At 49.8% G+C, this 15,052-nt stretch overlaps 6 protein-coding genes across 6 annotated transcripts; 3 read left to right on the top strand and 3 right to left on the bottom strand.

The window, feature by feature from the left end:
- Window positions 1–115: 115 nt before the first annotated feature.
- On the top strand, window positions 116–1,907 carry CC77DRAFT_945371 (amino-acid permease inda1; the record flags this gene model as incomplete). The annotated part of the gene is made up of 3 exons (XM_018535017.1): window positions 116–288; window positions 340–446; window positions 511–1,907. The coding sequence occupies 3 exons, from the start codon at window positions 116–118 to the stop codon at window positions 1,905–1,907; spliced, it is 1,677 nt and encodes a 558-aa protein (XP_018381458.1).
- A 1,740-nt stretch (window positions 1,908–3,647) lies between these two features.
- CC77DRAFT_1024465 (hypothetical protein) lies at window positions 3,648–4,225 on the top strand. The gene has a single exon (XM_018525879.1). The coding sequence runs from the start codon at window positions 3,981–3,983 to the stop codon at window positions 4,170–4,172; it is 192 nt and encodes a 63-aa protein (XP_018381457.1). The 5' UTR covers window positions 3,648–3,980; the 3' UTR covers window positions 4,173–4,225.
- A 696-nt stretch (window positions 4,226–4,921) lies between these two features.
- CC77DRAFT_412176 (hypothetical protein) lies at window positions 4,922–6,362 on the top strand. Its single transcript, XM_018531615.1, has 2 exons — window positions 4,922–5,452; window positions 5,508–6,362. The coding sequence occupies exons 1-2, from the start codon at window positions 5,161–5,163 to the stop codon at window positions 6,083–6,085; spliced, it is 870 nt and encodes a 289-aa protein (XP_018381456.1). The 5' UTR covers window positions 4,922–5,160; the 3' UTR covers window positions 6,086–6,362.
- Window positions 6,363–8,150: 1,788 nt separating this feature from the next.
- Window positions 8,151–8,885, bottom strand: CC77DRAFT_411834 (hypothetical protein). Its single transcript, XM_018531614.1, has 2 exons — window positions 8,482–8,885; window positions 8,151–8,415 (listed from the first exon to the last, which is right to left on the bottom strand). The coding sequence occupies exons 1-2, from the start codon at window positions 8,616–8,618 to the stop codon at window positions 8,211–8,213; spliced, it is 342 nt and encodes a 113-aa protein (XP_018381455.1). The 5' UTR covers window positions 8,619–8,885; the 3' UTR covers window positions 8,151–8,210.
- Window positions 8,886–10,739: 1,854 nt separating this feature from the next.
- Window positions 10,740–11,794, bottom strand: CC77DRAFT_1012710 (hypothetical protein; the record flags this gene model as incomplete). Its single annotated transcript, XM_018523785.1, has 3 exons — window positions 10,740–10,818; window positions 10,866–11,370; window positions 11,416–11,794. 3 exons carry the CDS (start codon window positions 11,792–11,794, stop codon window positions 10,740–10,742), a joined length of 963 nt encoding a protein of 320 aa, XP_018381454.1.
- Window positions 11,795–13,208: 1,414 nt separating this feature from the next.
- CC77DRAFT_972171 (hypothetical protein) lies at window positions 13,209–14,645 on the bottom strand. Its single transcript, XM_018535851.1, has 2 exons — window positions 14,259–14,645; window positions 13,209–14,204 (listed from the first exon to the last, which is right to left on the bottom strand). The coding sequence occupies exons 1-2, from the start codon at window positions 14,477–14,479 to the stop codon at window positions 13,658–13,660; spliced, it is 768 nt and encodes a 255-aa protein (XP_018381453.1). The 5' UTR covers window positions 14,480–14,645; the 3' UTR covers window positions 13,209–13,657.
- Window positions 14,646–15,052: the final 407 nt, after the last annotated feature.

The following is a 15,052-nucleotide window of genomic DNA, read 5'->3' as shown; positions in this document are numbered from 1 at the left end:
CACCCGTCTTTGACATTGCTCTCTATATAACCGGCTGACATCCCCGTGTTGGGATCAGCAAGATTGGTACCGGCACAAACCAAGTCTCCATCATCTCGCAATTTACCTGGGCATCATGCCGAACCACCACATGGCTGACGAAAAGCCTGAGGCTGTGCCGTATGGCTACGAGGAGAATCAAGTTGGCTTCGAGGAGCCATTCGTCCACGGCGCTGCTACTGTTGGAGGTAAGACTGGACGAGGAGGAGATACACACCGTGGTTTGAAGAGTCGACACATCCAGTTCCTGTAAGTCCGTATTCTTTGACGTCGCTAAACCGCATGCTGACACTCCACCAGCGCGCTAGGCGGTGCTATCGGAACTGGCCTGTTCATCGGATCTGGATCTATTCTTGCTCTAGTCGGTCCTGCTCCACTCTTCATGGCCTATCTCAGTATGATGCTTGGTAGGTTGTGCCTGTACGAAATGCATGTGAGAAATCCACTAACTTCGTGTCTTCACTTCTGCAGTCGTCTACAATGTCATGAACAACTTGGCCGAAATCGTTACCCTGCTTCCGATGCGTGGTATTACCATCCCGTATTTCATTAAGCGATTTGTAGACCCTAGTCTAGCATTTGCCGCCGGATGGAACTACTGGTATGCATATGCCATTCTCGTTGCTGCCGAAGCCACAGCTGGAGCCATCCTTCTGGAGTATTGGGAGACGCCTGTTCACAACGCTGTCTGGATCACCATCTTTCTTGTGGTGGTTTTGTTCCTTAACATTGTCGCAGTCGAGGTTTTCGGAGAAGCAGAGTTCTGGTTTGCCTCCATCAAGTTCATCACCATTATAGGCCTGGTAATTCTGGGCTTTGTTATCATGTTAGGTGGTAGTCCTAATGATCAAGGCCGACTTGGATTCAGATATTGGAACAACCCGGGTGCTTTCAAACCATATATAGTGGAAGGGAATTCCGGTCGTTTCCTGGCATACTGGACTGCTTTCGTTCGCGCTGGTTTTGCCTTCATCACATCGCCTGAACTGATTGCACTTGCTGCAGGAGAGACCATCGCCCCTCGCCGTAACATCCCCAAGGCTGCTGGCCGCTTTGTTTACCGTCTGGCCATCTTCTACGGTTTGGGAAGCTTCATCATCGGAGTCATCGTTCCATCAGATGATGACCGTCTCCTCAGCGGTAGCTCCAACGCTTCGGCCTCACCCTTCGTTATTGGTATCCAACGAGCAGGCATCCAGGGCCTGAACCACGTTGTTAACGCGGCTGTCTTGACATCAGCCTGGTCTGCCGGAAACGCTTTCCTGTTCTCTGGATCCCGTGTCTTGTACGGTATGGCTCTCAACGGAGAAGCGCCAAAGGTCTTCGGCAGGACAAGCAAGAAAGGAGTGCCATACGTGGCTGTCCTGGCTACTTGGGCCATAGGTCTTCTTGCTTATCTCAACGTCTCCAATACTGGTGCGCAAGTCTTCCTGTGGTTCTCAAATATCTCCACAATCTCCGGTTTCATCGCCTGGATTGTTGTTATGATCACCTATATCCGCTTCCGCAAGGCCTTGATATTCAACAACTTGCTCGAGTCGCTTCCTTACCGTACGCCATTCCAGCCATACCTCACATACTTTATCCTTGGTGTTGTCTCACTCCTGACCCTCACGAACGGATTCCAAGTCTTTGTGCCAGCCAACTGGTCTGTATCCGATTTCTTGGCCGCCTATATCACTATCCCCATTTTCTTCGTTCTTTACGCCGGCCACAAGATCTACTTCAGAACCGCCTTCGCGATCAAGGTTGAGAACATTGATGTTACGACTGGTGTGCGGGAGATGAATGAGCTGTGCAAGGACGATATCTCTGGTGCGCCTGTACCGAAGAATGTCTGGCAGAAGATCTGGTACTGGATTGCATAGAGTAGCACCAAGCGCGGATGTACAGCGTTTATAGCGTACGTGTCTTCGGGCTTTCCTTAGTAGATGCCAGCCATCAATGAGATTGTTACGAACCTTCAAGCCGGGTTGTCTGTTTTTGTCCAAATATGTCTTGTCTTATGATTGGAATATCAGGCCGTAATCGGTGAGTAGTGGACAAACTGTAAGAAAAACCTGATGTACTCATTGCGGTCGTTCATGATTCCTCCTTCCTGTATCTAACTTGCGATATCACGACCCCCATGAGGCGTAATCGTGTATATATACAGAACGAATATGGCCGACCCCTCTTTCAAACTACCCAGCTGAATTTGAGATATCAAGAATCCCGGAGTTTATCGAAAAAGTGAAACATCCCACCCAAGAGGCTTTGTGAGGCCTAACGCGTGCTTGCACCCTGGCTCTAGAGATTTTGCGTATATTGGCAGTGACGATACACGCCAACTTACCGCCACTGTACGTCTACTTATCAGCGTCTCCGTCACTGGTTCAGAAACCAGAGAGATCCTTCCAAGTTCAGCCATACAAAGACGAGGGTGCTTTGGAAACATACGACTATCGTGAAGCCTGTACGAGACGGCATGTGACACCGATGACTCTGCATTGTCGTGTAGCTCTGTTGGAGATATACAAGACACTGGATCGATGAGGAACCTTGCAACAGTATCTCACCAGAACGTGTGGTTGCGTGGAATCTGTGAATGTCTGGCAAAGAGTACCTGGCCAGACGTATGTCCACGACGTTTGGATACGCTAAGTTGCGCTCTCTTAAAGCCGTCCATCGACGCATATCTCAACAATCATATTTAGAGCTTGGAACAGCTGCACTCAACTCGCTGAGGGTAAAAGCACTCTCCGTAAGATGGCGTGAGCCCTCAGATAGACGGTTGCTTGTGTTTCTAGGCCCTGCTAACACATGCATAGCGGTTAGCTCCGCCATTTATGCTTGCATCAAATCATGATTCAATAGACCTTGTGTATAATCCGGACGCCCCGCATCTTCGCGCTCAAGCGTCGTGCCTGGAAAGCTCCCGCCTAAATGCCATGGTGAAGGATGCGCCATTCACAGACCATATCAAGATCTGTACCTTCTATCAGGCGGCACGAAGCGAGCTTCAAGCATACTGAGAACAGAATGGCTCTACTCGCTCAGCTCGGTTAGGGAGCCGATTTGATTGATTTGATTTGATTGTGGCTTAACACCCTATCTGTTTAGGGAGCTGAGCGATCGGGCGACAAGCATCATGGCACTGGGCATATAAATCATGAAGACCTCATCTTGCTCTGAAACAGTCACACTGACTAAGTTCTGTGATGTCGCATAGATGTTCCTCAGACCAGGGTGCGTCCACGTGGTTGCGGCTCGAAAGTGAGAGTTTGCGACAGCCTGCATTGCTCTTGTCAACAGCTGTATGATAGGCTTCCCGCATCGAGAGGGAAAGAACAGGCTGCCGATATGAATCCAAAACCTTCGATGCGATTGATTTTTCCGGACTTTGTCGGTTTCGTGGAAGCGTCTAGATGACTAGACTGACGAAGGACAGTAGCTTATGAACCTGGCGACAACAGGGTATATATTAAACTTACCGAGATTATTTCAATAGATCAGAGGTATCTGGAAATGGAAATATACGTAACATGACTCCAAAGCAAAAATGGGGGAAATGATGATCGCCCTTCACCGGTTCAAAGCCACACGTTTGTACCGTTTCGCTTGGCGTTGCCAAATCCTTTACAGATCAGCGAGTCATGAAACTGCATCTTCCGTAGTCCAATGCTATCCAAAGCCGTTTTGTGACAGCTCGCTAATGTACCTTTGCCCTTGCCATCACATTGCAGCCTCACCCGGATCGGCTGAAAATATCGCCGAATCAACAACAACCGATTGATGCTTCAGGAGTGAACGGCTTTGATGAAATTTTAAAGACAATGTTGAACGAGTCTGCGAGAACCGTGTTCAAGAGAACTTTGATTAGGGGCTTACCCCATGTCATTCATGTCACCGTCATCACACATGTGCTTACTTACCACAGGATTTCGCAACCATGTTTAGACATGGGACATTCTCTGAGGATCGCCTTGAGACATGAGCTGCGCTGTTCTGTCTCACCGCTGGCGAGGCTGAGCTTTGTCCGACCAGATGCGCATCCAGCTAAATTTACCACGCTTGTGAATCTTGAGCTGCGAGATACGCAATGGTGCGAAACTAGCCTAGTTCTGGAAAACGGTGCTTCGGACTGGCCATAGGAAAATCACTTCTTCTGGGGCATAGAGAGCTGGTAGCAGTAGCTTTCATCAACCACTTCCTCGGGTTTTGGATAGCGGGACAAAGCATCGTCGAGATTGCGCAAGCGTAAGGCTTTCCAAAGCAGCACGGGCCGCAACGGTATGCGCACGTCATCAGTCGTAGAGTTTATGCTTTCTGCACGGCGGAAGCGCTTGGCTTTAGGTGATCGCTTCGTTGCACTAACAAGGTCATCTGTGGGGGCGGAATACGTGCCGCAAAACCACAGCAACGTTGCGAGGTTGCAAGGTCTACCCACTGCAAGAATCAGCCCGCTAAGCTTTACGACTATTTGCGCGTCTCCGAACGACTCGAACATCTTGATTCAAGAATCGATCTCTCTGTCTCCAGTGTTGCGCTTTGACATACGAGAGAAACTCCTAACAGCCTCAGTTGTCCACGTGCAAGGCTTTGAAGGGCTTCAACCATCAATCTCACCACCAATTCCACTAAACGACGAGTGGCGAGGCTAGCCATCTCGAACGAAGATGGTGTGTACTGATACGCTTGAGTAGTAGCCGGTGAAGATGTCGGAAAATTGTGTTCTTTCGTGATTTGTTGTCAGTACACCCTCTTTGCGCACGATTGTTGGCCCGGAGAAAACAGCCATCGTTGTACGTACGTCGGTATACGGCGAAGGATCCTTCATCTTCTTACGCCCTCGATCCTTCCTAGTCATCGTGTGGATCGTAAAGTGCCAGGCGGTAATGCAGCTGTGAAGGTTACAAGTGACGTTTGCGCAAGACGAGATCTCGTCCAAGATATATATCCAGTAGGGCCATGACTCGCAGGGCTCGGACTACCCTAATTATCCATTCCAAGGCGTTGCAGCATTCTCCTGCTCTTTTGCAATCCTTCCGCAACCTGCCCAGTCTGAACCAGGATTAGCAATTTCCCGATTGGTTAGTCCAGAACCAACGAACGAGTAGAGGATCTCGACCTTCGAATAGGATGCAGGGTATCCGATATCAATACTCAAAACTATACGGTGATTTCGTTCAAGACCCAGAGCTTGCAAAGTTTCGTCGATATCTGGATTACTGGTCTTGGATGTTATACAATGAGAATTGGGAGATCGAGCAGAAGATCCGAGAATGCAACGAGATCGTCGCAAACATTCATAGTGTACCTCCGACTCGCAGCGTCTACACGTTAATGGACTATCCTCAAACCTACGTGAAAAAGCAGGATCCAACACTGGAGTCGAAAATCGAAGACTTGAAAAAGTTGATCAGGCGATACGGTCGGTCGCATTCTACTCGTTGCGCTTGGCGATATGCTGACCAACAGTGACACAGGAAAGGACCTTACCCTCGCCCACGCCATTGCCAACTTGCCTAGTCAGCCCGAGATATGGGCCAGACATTTCTCCGAGTATACAGAAGCATTTCAAGATGGTCGTTTCGGGCCGACAAACGAGGATGCTACCGTATACAGTCAAGTCCCCTCGCATGCGGATACTTGCTCCCTGAAAGCCAGCGAAGTAGATCAGCAAGACCACTTAACAAGCTTCGCAATCCGTCATCTCAAATCGATCAACATACGCCTGCGAAAGTGGATCGCTCGCGGTTCAAAGGAACGGTCCGAGGAGGAAGGAGCCGCACCAGAGCAGTTTGTTGGCCTCGAAAAGATTGTTATGGTCGCCAATGTGTTCGCTGGCATCTATGTTCCTGTATTCTTTGCCGCATGCCTCGGGGTTCTCAGCAGTATTCAGTCTGAGAAATGGCGCATCGTTGTGCTCGGTGCATTTGGATTGATGCTTACCGCATTATTGATTTTGTGCGTTCCGACGTTAAAGCGGAGTGACATGTTCGCAATCACAGGCGCCTTCTTTGCCGTGGGTGGAATATTTGTGGGGGCGAGGAGTATGGATTGACAGTAACGGATACTATAAGGTTGGTGTGAGAGATGGGGAGTGATTGCGAGTGGCGGTTGTGACGTCGCTGAGGCTCGTGCATGGCATCGGGCCTTTCTTTCACCCTTGCGTACCAATGTTGACCTAGCTAAATATAGATACGATTCATCCATGCTCGAGTACTTTCCCGCGTACACCAAAGAGTAGGTCTGCTCTGTACTCATGTCTGCCACTGTTTAGGATCAGGAGTCGCCTGTATCTACTCAGGTAGGTACTTTCTTAATTTAAATATTTCACTCTGGTTTGGAGTCATCAATTTCCTGCATTCTTTGTCATCTCATTGTGCACGCGTCTGTGCCGAAAGCATAACTCTCCGCACAATATTTATCCAACCAGGCACCATGCAGTGTGATAATGCAGGGTGTAAGTCCTTCAGTGAACCTTGACTTTACTGCCGATTTCCGACTGACAGTACAGGGCCGGACCAAGTCATCTCTCTCGTTGATACAAGACATTCATAGGTAGAGGTCTTAGGCGTGTAAAGTTGCCATTTGACGCTCAATGCCTACGCCCTCATAACAAAATCTACACAATGGTCGATCGGGTGATGGAACAAGAATTGAACGACTATGATAGATATCGCTAGGGTCCTCGAGAAGACCACGACCGATCAACAATCTCTGCCAAGAACCCTCCTGCGCGACCGTTTACATGGCATCCGATCGGGCAACGTCTTAAACTTTATCATGGCGGGGAGGTATGTGCACAGGCATCAACGCGAGCTGGCAATATTAAATATCACCATTGGAGGGCCGTCAGATAGCGGCACCCAGGTCCAGCTAGTGAAATGCCTTAATTTACCCAAATATTGGTTAGAATCCCATTGCAAAGCTCCAGGATAGGTCCTCTGTATTATCAGAGCCGCACGCCGGGCCGATATGGTCAGCCACAGTGACTAACCGCTGGATTATGTCCTTGCTAGTTAGTACTCCTTTGTCAAATCCCTAGAGCTCATCTTCAGTATACATACCAACCATCGAGCCACCTAACTCTTTATCACTTTTCGAAAACGAACGCCGACTACATCAGAAAGCTTCAACGCGCGAGACTCTTAGCTATGACTAGAGTGCCAATCAGCCCACCGAAACCCCTTCGTGAGTTCAGATTATCCCTCCAAACAGTCATCCATTGATACTTCGCCAGCTCCAATTGTGATAGTTGAGTAGTGATCGAGGGAATGATGCAGTGTGTCTCTCGATAGCCACTAATCTCCAGTAAATATTTGGTATATCACCAGTCTGTACAAATCGTTCACATCTGAGAAGATTGCTGACATCTCTAGTCTAGTTCTCAGCTAGCATCTTCCTTCACACCGCCACTATTATCGTACACGATTTCCTCGACACCGATTCAGCGGTTTACTATCAGAGACCTACCAGGGTTGGATGCCATCCATCGATCACAATGTACATTCTATCTGGGGACGTCATGACGGAGGAACCATGTAAAGGACTACGTCGCACAGGAAGCAAATTCTATAGACATCTACATATGTTAGAAAGAAGAGATATCGACTTTTGTTACAACCTTTAATGCAGCAGAGGTTCTACCACGCTTTCAGCAGCTTGTGTTCTATGCAACAAACTCACAATATATCGGCCTTTCACTACCAAGAACGTATACACGAGCATAGCAGTGTATGACCTTCCACACTCTCCCTCCTACTGCTGCCTTGTTTTGCCCCTGCCAATCCCACTAACGAGTCGAGTGAGTAAGACCCACTCCAGCTATTGTATGCTGCGCATAGAGTATGTTCTTGCTGAAGCACAGATTGGCAGATCTACAAGGCAGTAGTACTGTCATCGAACAGACCCATCTCACATACTCTGCGCCCTGCGCTTCAAGTCATTGGGTTCCGCTCCTGCATGTCGAAGCATTCTGCAGCAACTGCGGAGCGAGTACCACCGTACGAATTGTAACTAACCTACGCGCTAAGGGTATTCTTCCTCCTGCCCCGGAGTACTGACAAGACAGAAAACACGATACGTCTTTACAATGCGAAGTCGCTGCTGGATAGTTGTAACTCAGACGAAATGAGCTTCTTTGTAGTGACTAATCCGGGCGGTCGAAATAAGCAATTCCAACGTTACGGAAGCGTCCGCTGGTGCATTCCCGTAAGCCAACGGTATGGTTTGTTCCGCGATTTATGCGTAAGGGTTCGTGAGATCGTCGCGTGGGTGCGGTTGGTAAGGGATTGCGGTACTTGCGGTCGGCAGATTGACGAGTGCGGCGAGGTAAGGTTCAAGCAGCGCAGCCGTTGTTCAGGAGATGAGTGACCGTTGGAGTAAGCCCTGTGCTCGTTCTTAGTCTTGCTCTTCAACTAAGTCATGTATCATATTAGTGCGACTTATGCATACCCTATAGAATCTAGACGGTGCGCATGGGTCCCGTACTTACAAGACTTTGGAGGGGATGTGTGCGCACCTTGAAACGAAAGACACGAAAGACGCGGTATAGATATTAAAATCAATCTCAGGTAGGGTGTGACATTCATGTGAGAGGTCTCGTTGCGTTTTGCACACGTAACAAGAAGCTGACCAGACAATCGACGCGTCTTGCTGGTGGCCTTGATCGGCTTCCGGGCACCGCAAGTGTCAGAGCTCTACACATACCCCAGATGCCACATCCACCTCTACGTTTGCTTGTTGAGTTCTGCGTACGGAACCCCGGACACCACAGGATCCGAGGGTCACTTCTGATTATGGACTCACAGACACCATGCCCTTTAGCGCGCTTGTAGAAAGAGATGTGGATGCCACTACGAAGGTGTCAGATCTCCTTTCATGGAGACCCCAAGGCTAGGGCGAGTCCCTTGCGATCGGTAGAGCGCATGGTCCACCTCGCGAGCAGTAACGGGCCTCGACTTTTCCCGGCGAATTCTCAAAAATCCTCCAACCTCCTTCTGGGCGGAGATTTAACAGGCCTATTCAACGGCCTGTTAAGCGAGATTTGAGGCTTGTCTGGCACACAACAGCGTCACCAGGACAGAATCCGAAGATGCGGGTGTGGACGGCGATGAGTTTATGTTGCTACGTATTGGCAGACTCCTGTGAGGTGTTGGAATTGATTGGTTTTGGTAACAACGACAAACAAATGCTGTCCCGCTGGAGATTTCGAAACAGTAGACCGTTGGCCCAGACGATTCCGCTATCACTTTTCGGCACAACGGCGATCATCATCACCGTATCTTTACCCTTGCTCTCGCTTCCTCCGAATACTGTTTCACCGGTCAGATTTCTGACTCGCAACGACAGGTCCGATTTAGTGGCACGTCCTCCGAGGACCGCGGTGGCCCGCCGCAAAAAGCAATAAACGCCTGCGATCGTGAGATGCTTAAGAGCAGCCGGAGGAGGTGCCTTGAACGCCCTGATGGTTCGACTGTGTGGTTTGATGTTGGCTAGTCGTTGCAGTGGGCTGTTGTTGTTGTGGTGTTGGAGGGCTATTCGAAGAGTCGTGATAGAGGATTGACGCAGCCTCGTGCGCTTCATGCGCCTGTCGCATGTCCCTTTCTCGCTTTGCGCATTTATCTGCGTATGTGTTGCCCTTCTCCAAAGCTGTGCGGTAGTCTCAGTACGGATCCAAGAGAGCGTTTGAGAAGGATGAGGTATTCGTACCATCCTTGTGCCATACGATCGTAGAGTCGTGGGGCTGTGTATTGAAGGACATCGTCCCTTTGTCGAGCTAGTTGATCTTGATAAAGTTCTTGCGATACGAATGACCGAAGGCTGGACAACTTGGGGGGCTAATCCAAAGGTTTATAGTCTGACGATGTGCGTTACCTGTCCGACCAAGAAGACTAGTTGTGCGAGTTCTACGTGGAATTTTGATACGCGCAGGCGGCATGCATGGCCGGTCAGCCTCAAGCAGTCAAGGCACGATGCTCCGTCATGCAATAGCTCCAAGTGGTCTCGCGACCAGCCAACGCAAAGTGTCTTCTTCATAGTCCAGGGCTTCTGCGCGGCAATAGCAAAGGCTCCGGGGACGTGAAAGTTATGGTAACTTGGAGTCTCAAGCAATGCTTCGACTTCGCATTGTCTCAACGCTCGATGCCTGCATACCACTCAACAGCCACCGCTCTATCTTGGCAGAACGTCAAGTCCATGAGCGCATATAAGGCTGATCGGGCGCAGCATGCAAGTGATGCAGATATGGTGTTGAATCAGCGTACATCAGCCGATCGAGCACTTTTCTGGGCCCAGAGAGAACTGTAGCAAAGTCGTAGCCGCTAGTCACTGAACGCAAATTAGTCATTCCGTACCCACGTGCGTTAAGACTCCGAACTTGGCAGTGCACTGTCTGTGTGCCATGTCCCTTCGGTATTGGTAAAGTATTACCATGGCGGCCAATGTAGGTCTAGCGCATAATACCCTAGGCTGAAATAGACCGCAACTTAAGTCCAATCGGATTCCTGCCTGGTCCGAATGTTGCTAGTTGGATAGCTCAGATAACATATCGTTGTGACCTAGCAGTACTTATTAGTTCTATGTTTCGAGAAGTTAGCACAGTCTGTGTATTACGGCCTCCGGTGATAACTGCCAGCGCCGCGCCAGTACGTACTCTTGCATGATGACCATGGCCAGATCGATACATACCCTGCTGCATGCGGAATATTTGCTCAAGGCGTAGCGGTCTGGGTCGACTGACATTGTTCGGGCTTATCGTTGAGCAGCAACGTCACGAGTACGGCACATACCCTACATCGTAAGTAAGTCTTCAAAAGAGAGATGGAGGGTCTACATACGTCGCAAGCATAGAGATGAACTGCTGATTACGAAACAACAGACTACAAGCGGTTATGGTTACGGATGTAATAACAACCCCTGCGATGCTGGACGCTCGTCCAGCTGTGAAGTACAAGGACGTGACGGCCGCATATATGAGCAACGAGGCTGTGAGATTCCCGATCGTTAATGTTATCACCTCAATTCGGTGCTCGCTGAAATTGCGGCATCCAAAGATGTCCAGGGGTCTTTTGGACCAGGTCAATAGCACCCAGAGCCAGTCTGGAAAGTACGGAGCCCACGAGACAAACTTATCCCGGAAAAACCTACTTATCGTACTGGGACTTGATCGATCTACGACCTGGTATATGTCAGATGCATGGCCTTCGGGATCGTTCTGAGAGCCCCAAATTGCAGCATCAAGTCCCAAAAGATCATTCCGGTCTAAGAAAACCTGGAAGTCACGAAGCTCCGCAGCATCGTAGCCTTTACCAGCAAGGCGATTGAATCTTAGAAGGGCTTCCTCTGTTTTTGGTCAATCTACGTCGACTGCAGCAATGATCTGCTTACCATATTCCTTTAATTCATTCTGGAGCTTCTCATATAGTCTGCCCTGGGTCTTTTCTCGAACGATGACAGGTGTGTTGTATTCTGCGTCGATACGGGCAAAATTCTTCAAGAAGTCGGGATCGAACTGAGCATCGCGATCTTCAAGATGCAAGAGGTCTTTCTCCAGCCCCATCAACCTATGCTGACGATAGAGCAGAAGGCGGATCGCAAGCGCGGAAAATCTTCGCAGATGTAGATATCTGGTGTGCTGCGATAAAAAGAAGGCGAGCCTGGGATAACCCTCGTTGTGTAGTGTTGGATGATTGCCTGGGTTCGCTACGGCTCGTGGTGCCGAGGCGGGTGTTTGCTGCAATGTCGCGTAATTGGCTGCGGTCGCCATTTCCCCGGTGGACTGGAGAGAATGATTACGACTTTTGGAGATCCGAGGAATGAAGAAAAGCAGAGAAAGTGGTTGGGATGCGAAAACGGATTCGCCAAAAAACAAGATCTTGCTAGGAAACGATAAGAAAAGTGCACGTCTGGGGAGATGCTAAGAGAGTACTAGATGATATTGCCCAAGAGCCTGAAAGTAACAAAAGATGTAGATCGAACTTCGTTGAGTGGGTTTGGGTCGATGCGCCTCTGCAGTATTGGAATCCAACGTCGCGCTGTAAGGCTATATACCCAGCGAGCCACAAAGATAAACTGCATTATCTGCGTAAATGTTCGCCTGTCAGATGCTAAGGTGGTCAGCTTGGGAAGCATGAAGACAAAAGAAACCGTCACCGTGATGCCCAGCATTCGTCAGAATCTGGTCCCCGGATGATCCACAAAAGAGGTGTGGTGCTTAACTCGCGCTTATGGACAAGTTGTCTCAGGCTGCAGCAATGAACGGTGTTTTCTGATTTGATTTTCGTAGCTTAGGTGCGGGGGCAGACGCCCATATAGCTGCAGTCAAAGCTTCAAGGGTGGTGGAGTTGCAAAGCCACTGGTAGAAGGCCTGCGCCCCCGACATCAAGGAGGAATCTGTACAACCACAACATTAATTGAACCCCAACAAGACGACAGACACAGCGTGTATATTCAACACATGCTGAGAGTTGAAGCGCCGTGAGGGTCATATGTGTTCTTCCTCTGGCAAGCGCAGCTCGCTTCTGAAGATGATGGATGGCTGCGATAGGTGTCCGGAGCTTCTGGTAGGATTTCCAAGGATAAATAGAACGTTTCTCGCCGGCTCTAAACGTGAGACAGTGAAGCCTGCGATATGAGGGGATATGGCGAGCGTAGGGACGGCGGTAGCCCACTAACTGCTCATCATCGACACCGAGGATGTGAAGTTGCAAGCGCCGTTCGAGATAATAATGGAAAGTTCGATGTGATGTCGCCAGACCACCTGCACGCTACTAGTGGGTATCCAAGTAGACATGTAAGTATTTGCAAGCTCGTGGTGGCCGATTTGCTAAGAGACGGCAACTAGCATGCGCAGAACGAATGATGTGCAGTGAATGTGGAAGAAACGCAGTCAAAACTGAGTTGCGGGAAATGGTGTTGGGGTTGGTCTACTCCTCGAAGCCGTTGCACTAGCACTGAGTGCTGGGCGGTACGCTAAGGCGGAACGAATCTTCATTCGGGCTATCGATCGTCTCATTGCAGGCACGCCTTTGACATCGGGCAATTTAGCAGCATGGTCAAAGTTTAAACAAAAGAGATACGCAAACAACAAAATTGTATTGGCGTCCACTCCTGCATATCGGTCTCTTTTTGGAAGAGAACTTCAAAGCCTCCACCACGATCTGATTCGATGTAGTTCACATGTAATGTAGCGATGAAACGCCATCACATTCATCAAGTTCGTTGACAGGAGGTTAACGTCGATCAAAAATGGTTGTCAAGCCTGTCGCGAGCAGTCGTCATGAAGAATAATATAGTAGTAATACTTTATACCGTACCCGTTATGTCGGCTCACGCCCTGACCCTACTGTGCTTTCTCGTTGTGACCATCATCCTAAAATCATCTGTGTACATCTGCCTCTTGAATTTCAACTCGGGTGTCAGACCGATGTCACTGGGGACCATTCACGTCGAAGCCCCGACTACTCAGCGCTTAATACCAGGACTGAGCCTGGGGGGTATCATTATCCTTTCTGTTTCTCTCACTCTTTGGCTTGAACCCAGCACAAGCTCGGTGCAATGTTCAGTCGCCGCACAGAACGAGTGCGTTCTGGTATTATTCTGGAGTTTCAACGAGCAGAGGATTAGCCGTTCAATAGTCTCCTCGTCCCCTGCCACCTCTACCCCTTCCTCTTCCACGCTTCTTGCGGTCCCAGTTGCCCCTGAAACCGCGGCCACCTTGATGACCGTTCCTCTCGTCACGCTCACGGTCCTCCTCCTCTCTTCTCATCATCTCGCGTTCGCGCTCTATTCGCTCGGCCTCAAGCTCCTCAGGGCTCTTTTCCACACGGACCTCAGGCTTCTTGAGATCGGCAGGAAACCTTGGGTGTGCACCGTACTTGCAGTTCTTACCCTCGGGACAGAAGCCGCAGAGGTAGAAGGGACAAAGCTTCTCCTTCTTGTTGTGTTTGAGCGCGCAGTATGGCCCAAGCGGACAGAAGCCTCTATCGTAGTGTGGGCATGAGGGGCGCTTCGCCTCGGGGTCGATATGTAGGTAGAGACAGTCGTCTCCATTGGAGCACGTTTGTGTCCGGGCGTAGTAGGAGCACTCGGGCATTCGTCGTAGGTTGTACTCGTGAAGGAACTCGCATGTTTCGCCTTTCTTGCATAGGCCACGCAACCAATGCTTGCATACTAGACTGAGCCGTGTTAGCTTAAGAGGTGGTGTATGCTTTACCACTAGATTCACATACTTGTTGTAGGATGAAGAGACATTGTGTTTGTTTGGGCACCTATTGCCATCCGGGCAGTGACCCTGGAGGTATGCCTTGCATACCGGGCGGTCAGGACTAAGGCCAAAGCGATATTCGCGTCGCAGAAACTCGCTGAATTTGAACGTGTATTGTGGTTGCTGGCTTTCTACGGGTTTCGGTTCGGGTGCTGGCGTTGGGGCGGAGTTCATAACCTCGGTCATCGTGGCGCGTTGTAGACGAATACGCTTCAGCCGTCTTATAGAAGTGAGCGCTACACGATGTGTATAGAGAGTAAAATTGTGGCTCTACGCTGTTGATGTGACGTCGCAAACGCTAGAAGATGCGCAGCATCACTGCCAAGATCCAAGGACGCGAGTTCACGTGGACGCTAAGAGAAGGTGCGGACTTCCAAGGTTCTTTGTTCGACACGGCGATCACCGTCTACTCCCGTATCCACAACTGCACCTTGCCAGAAACGTCTTACATGGCGGCTACATCCCGCTTGATTTTGACTTACCCTGATCTACCCACTGCATCTGCATTTCCAACGTGCCGTCGAACCGATGTTTACAGCTGATGCAACCCTGGAACCCCACGCATGGAGACGCTCTTCCATGTTTGCTTCACTATTCACGGCCCGTCGATACGCTTTGCAACATGTGAGCGTCTTCATCGACGTGTTCGCAGTCAGCCATGATCGTTTCCGGATTTTCATCCCATGCGGGGCTGGTTTTGCATTCGGTCACCACTCCTGCAACATGGTGTCTGATGCTTCTTGGCTACTACCTAGGTAT

This window comes from Alternaria alternata (genome assembly GCF_001642055.1).
Source record: "Alternaria alternata strain SRC1lrK2f unplaced genomic scaffold CC77scaffold_23, whole genome shotgun sequence".
NCBI classification, from domain to species: Eukaryota; Fungi; Ascomycota; class Dothideomycetes; order Pleosporales; family Pleosporaceae; genus Alternaria; species Alternaria alternata.
The sequence above is the reverse complement of the archived record's forward strand: the minus strand, read 5'-3'. Positions and strand labels throughout refer to the sequence as shown.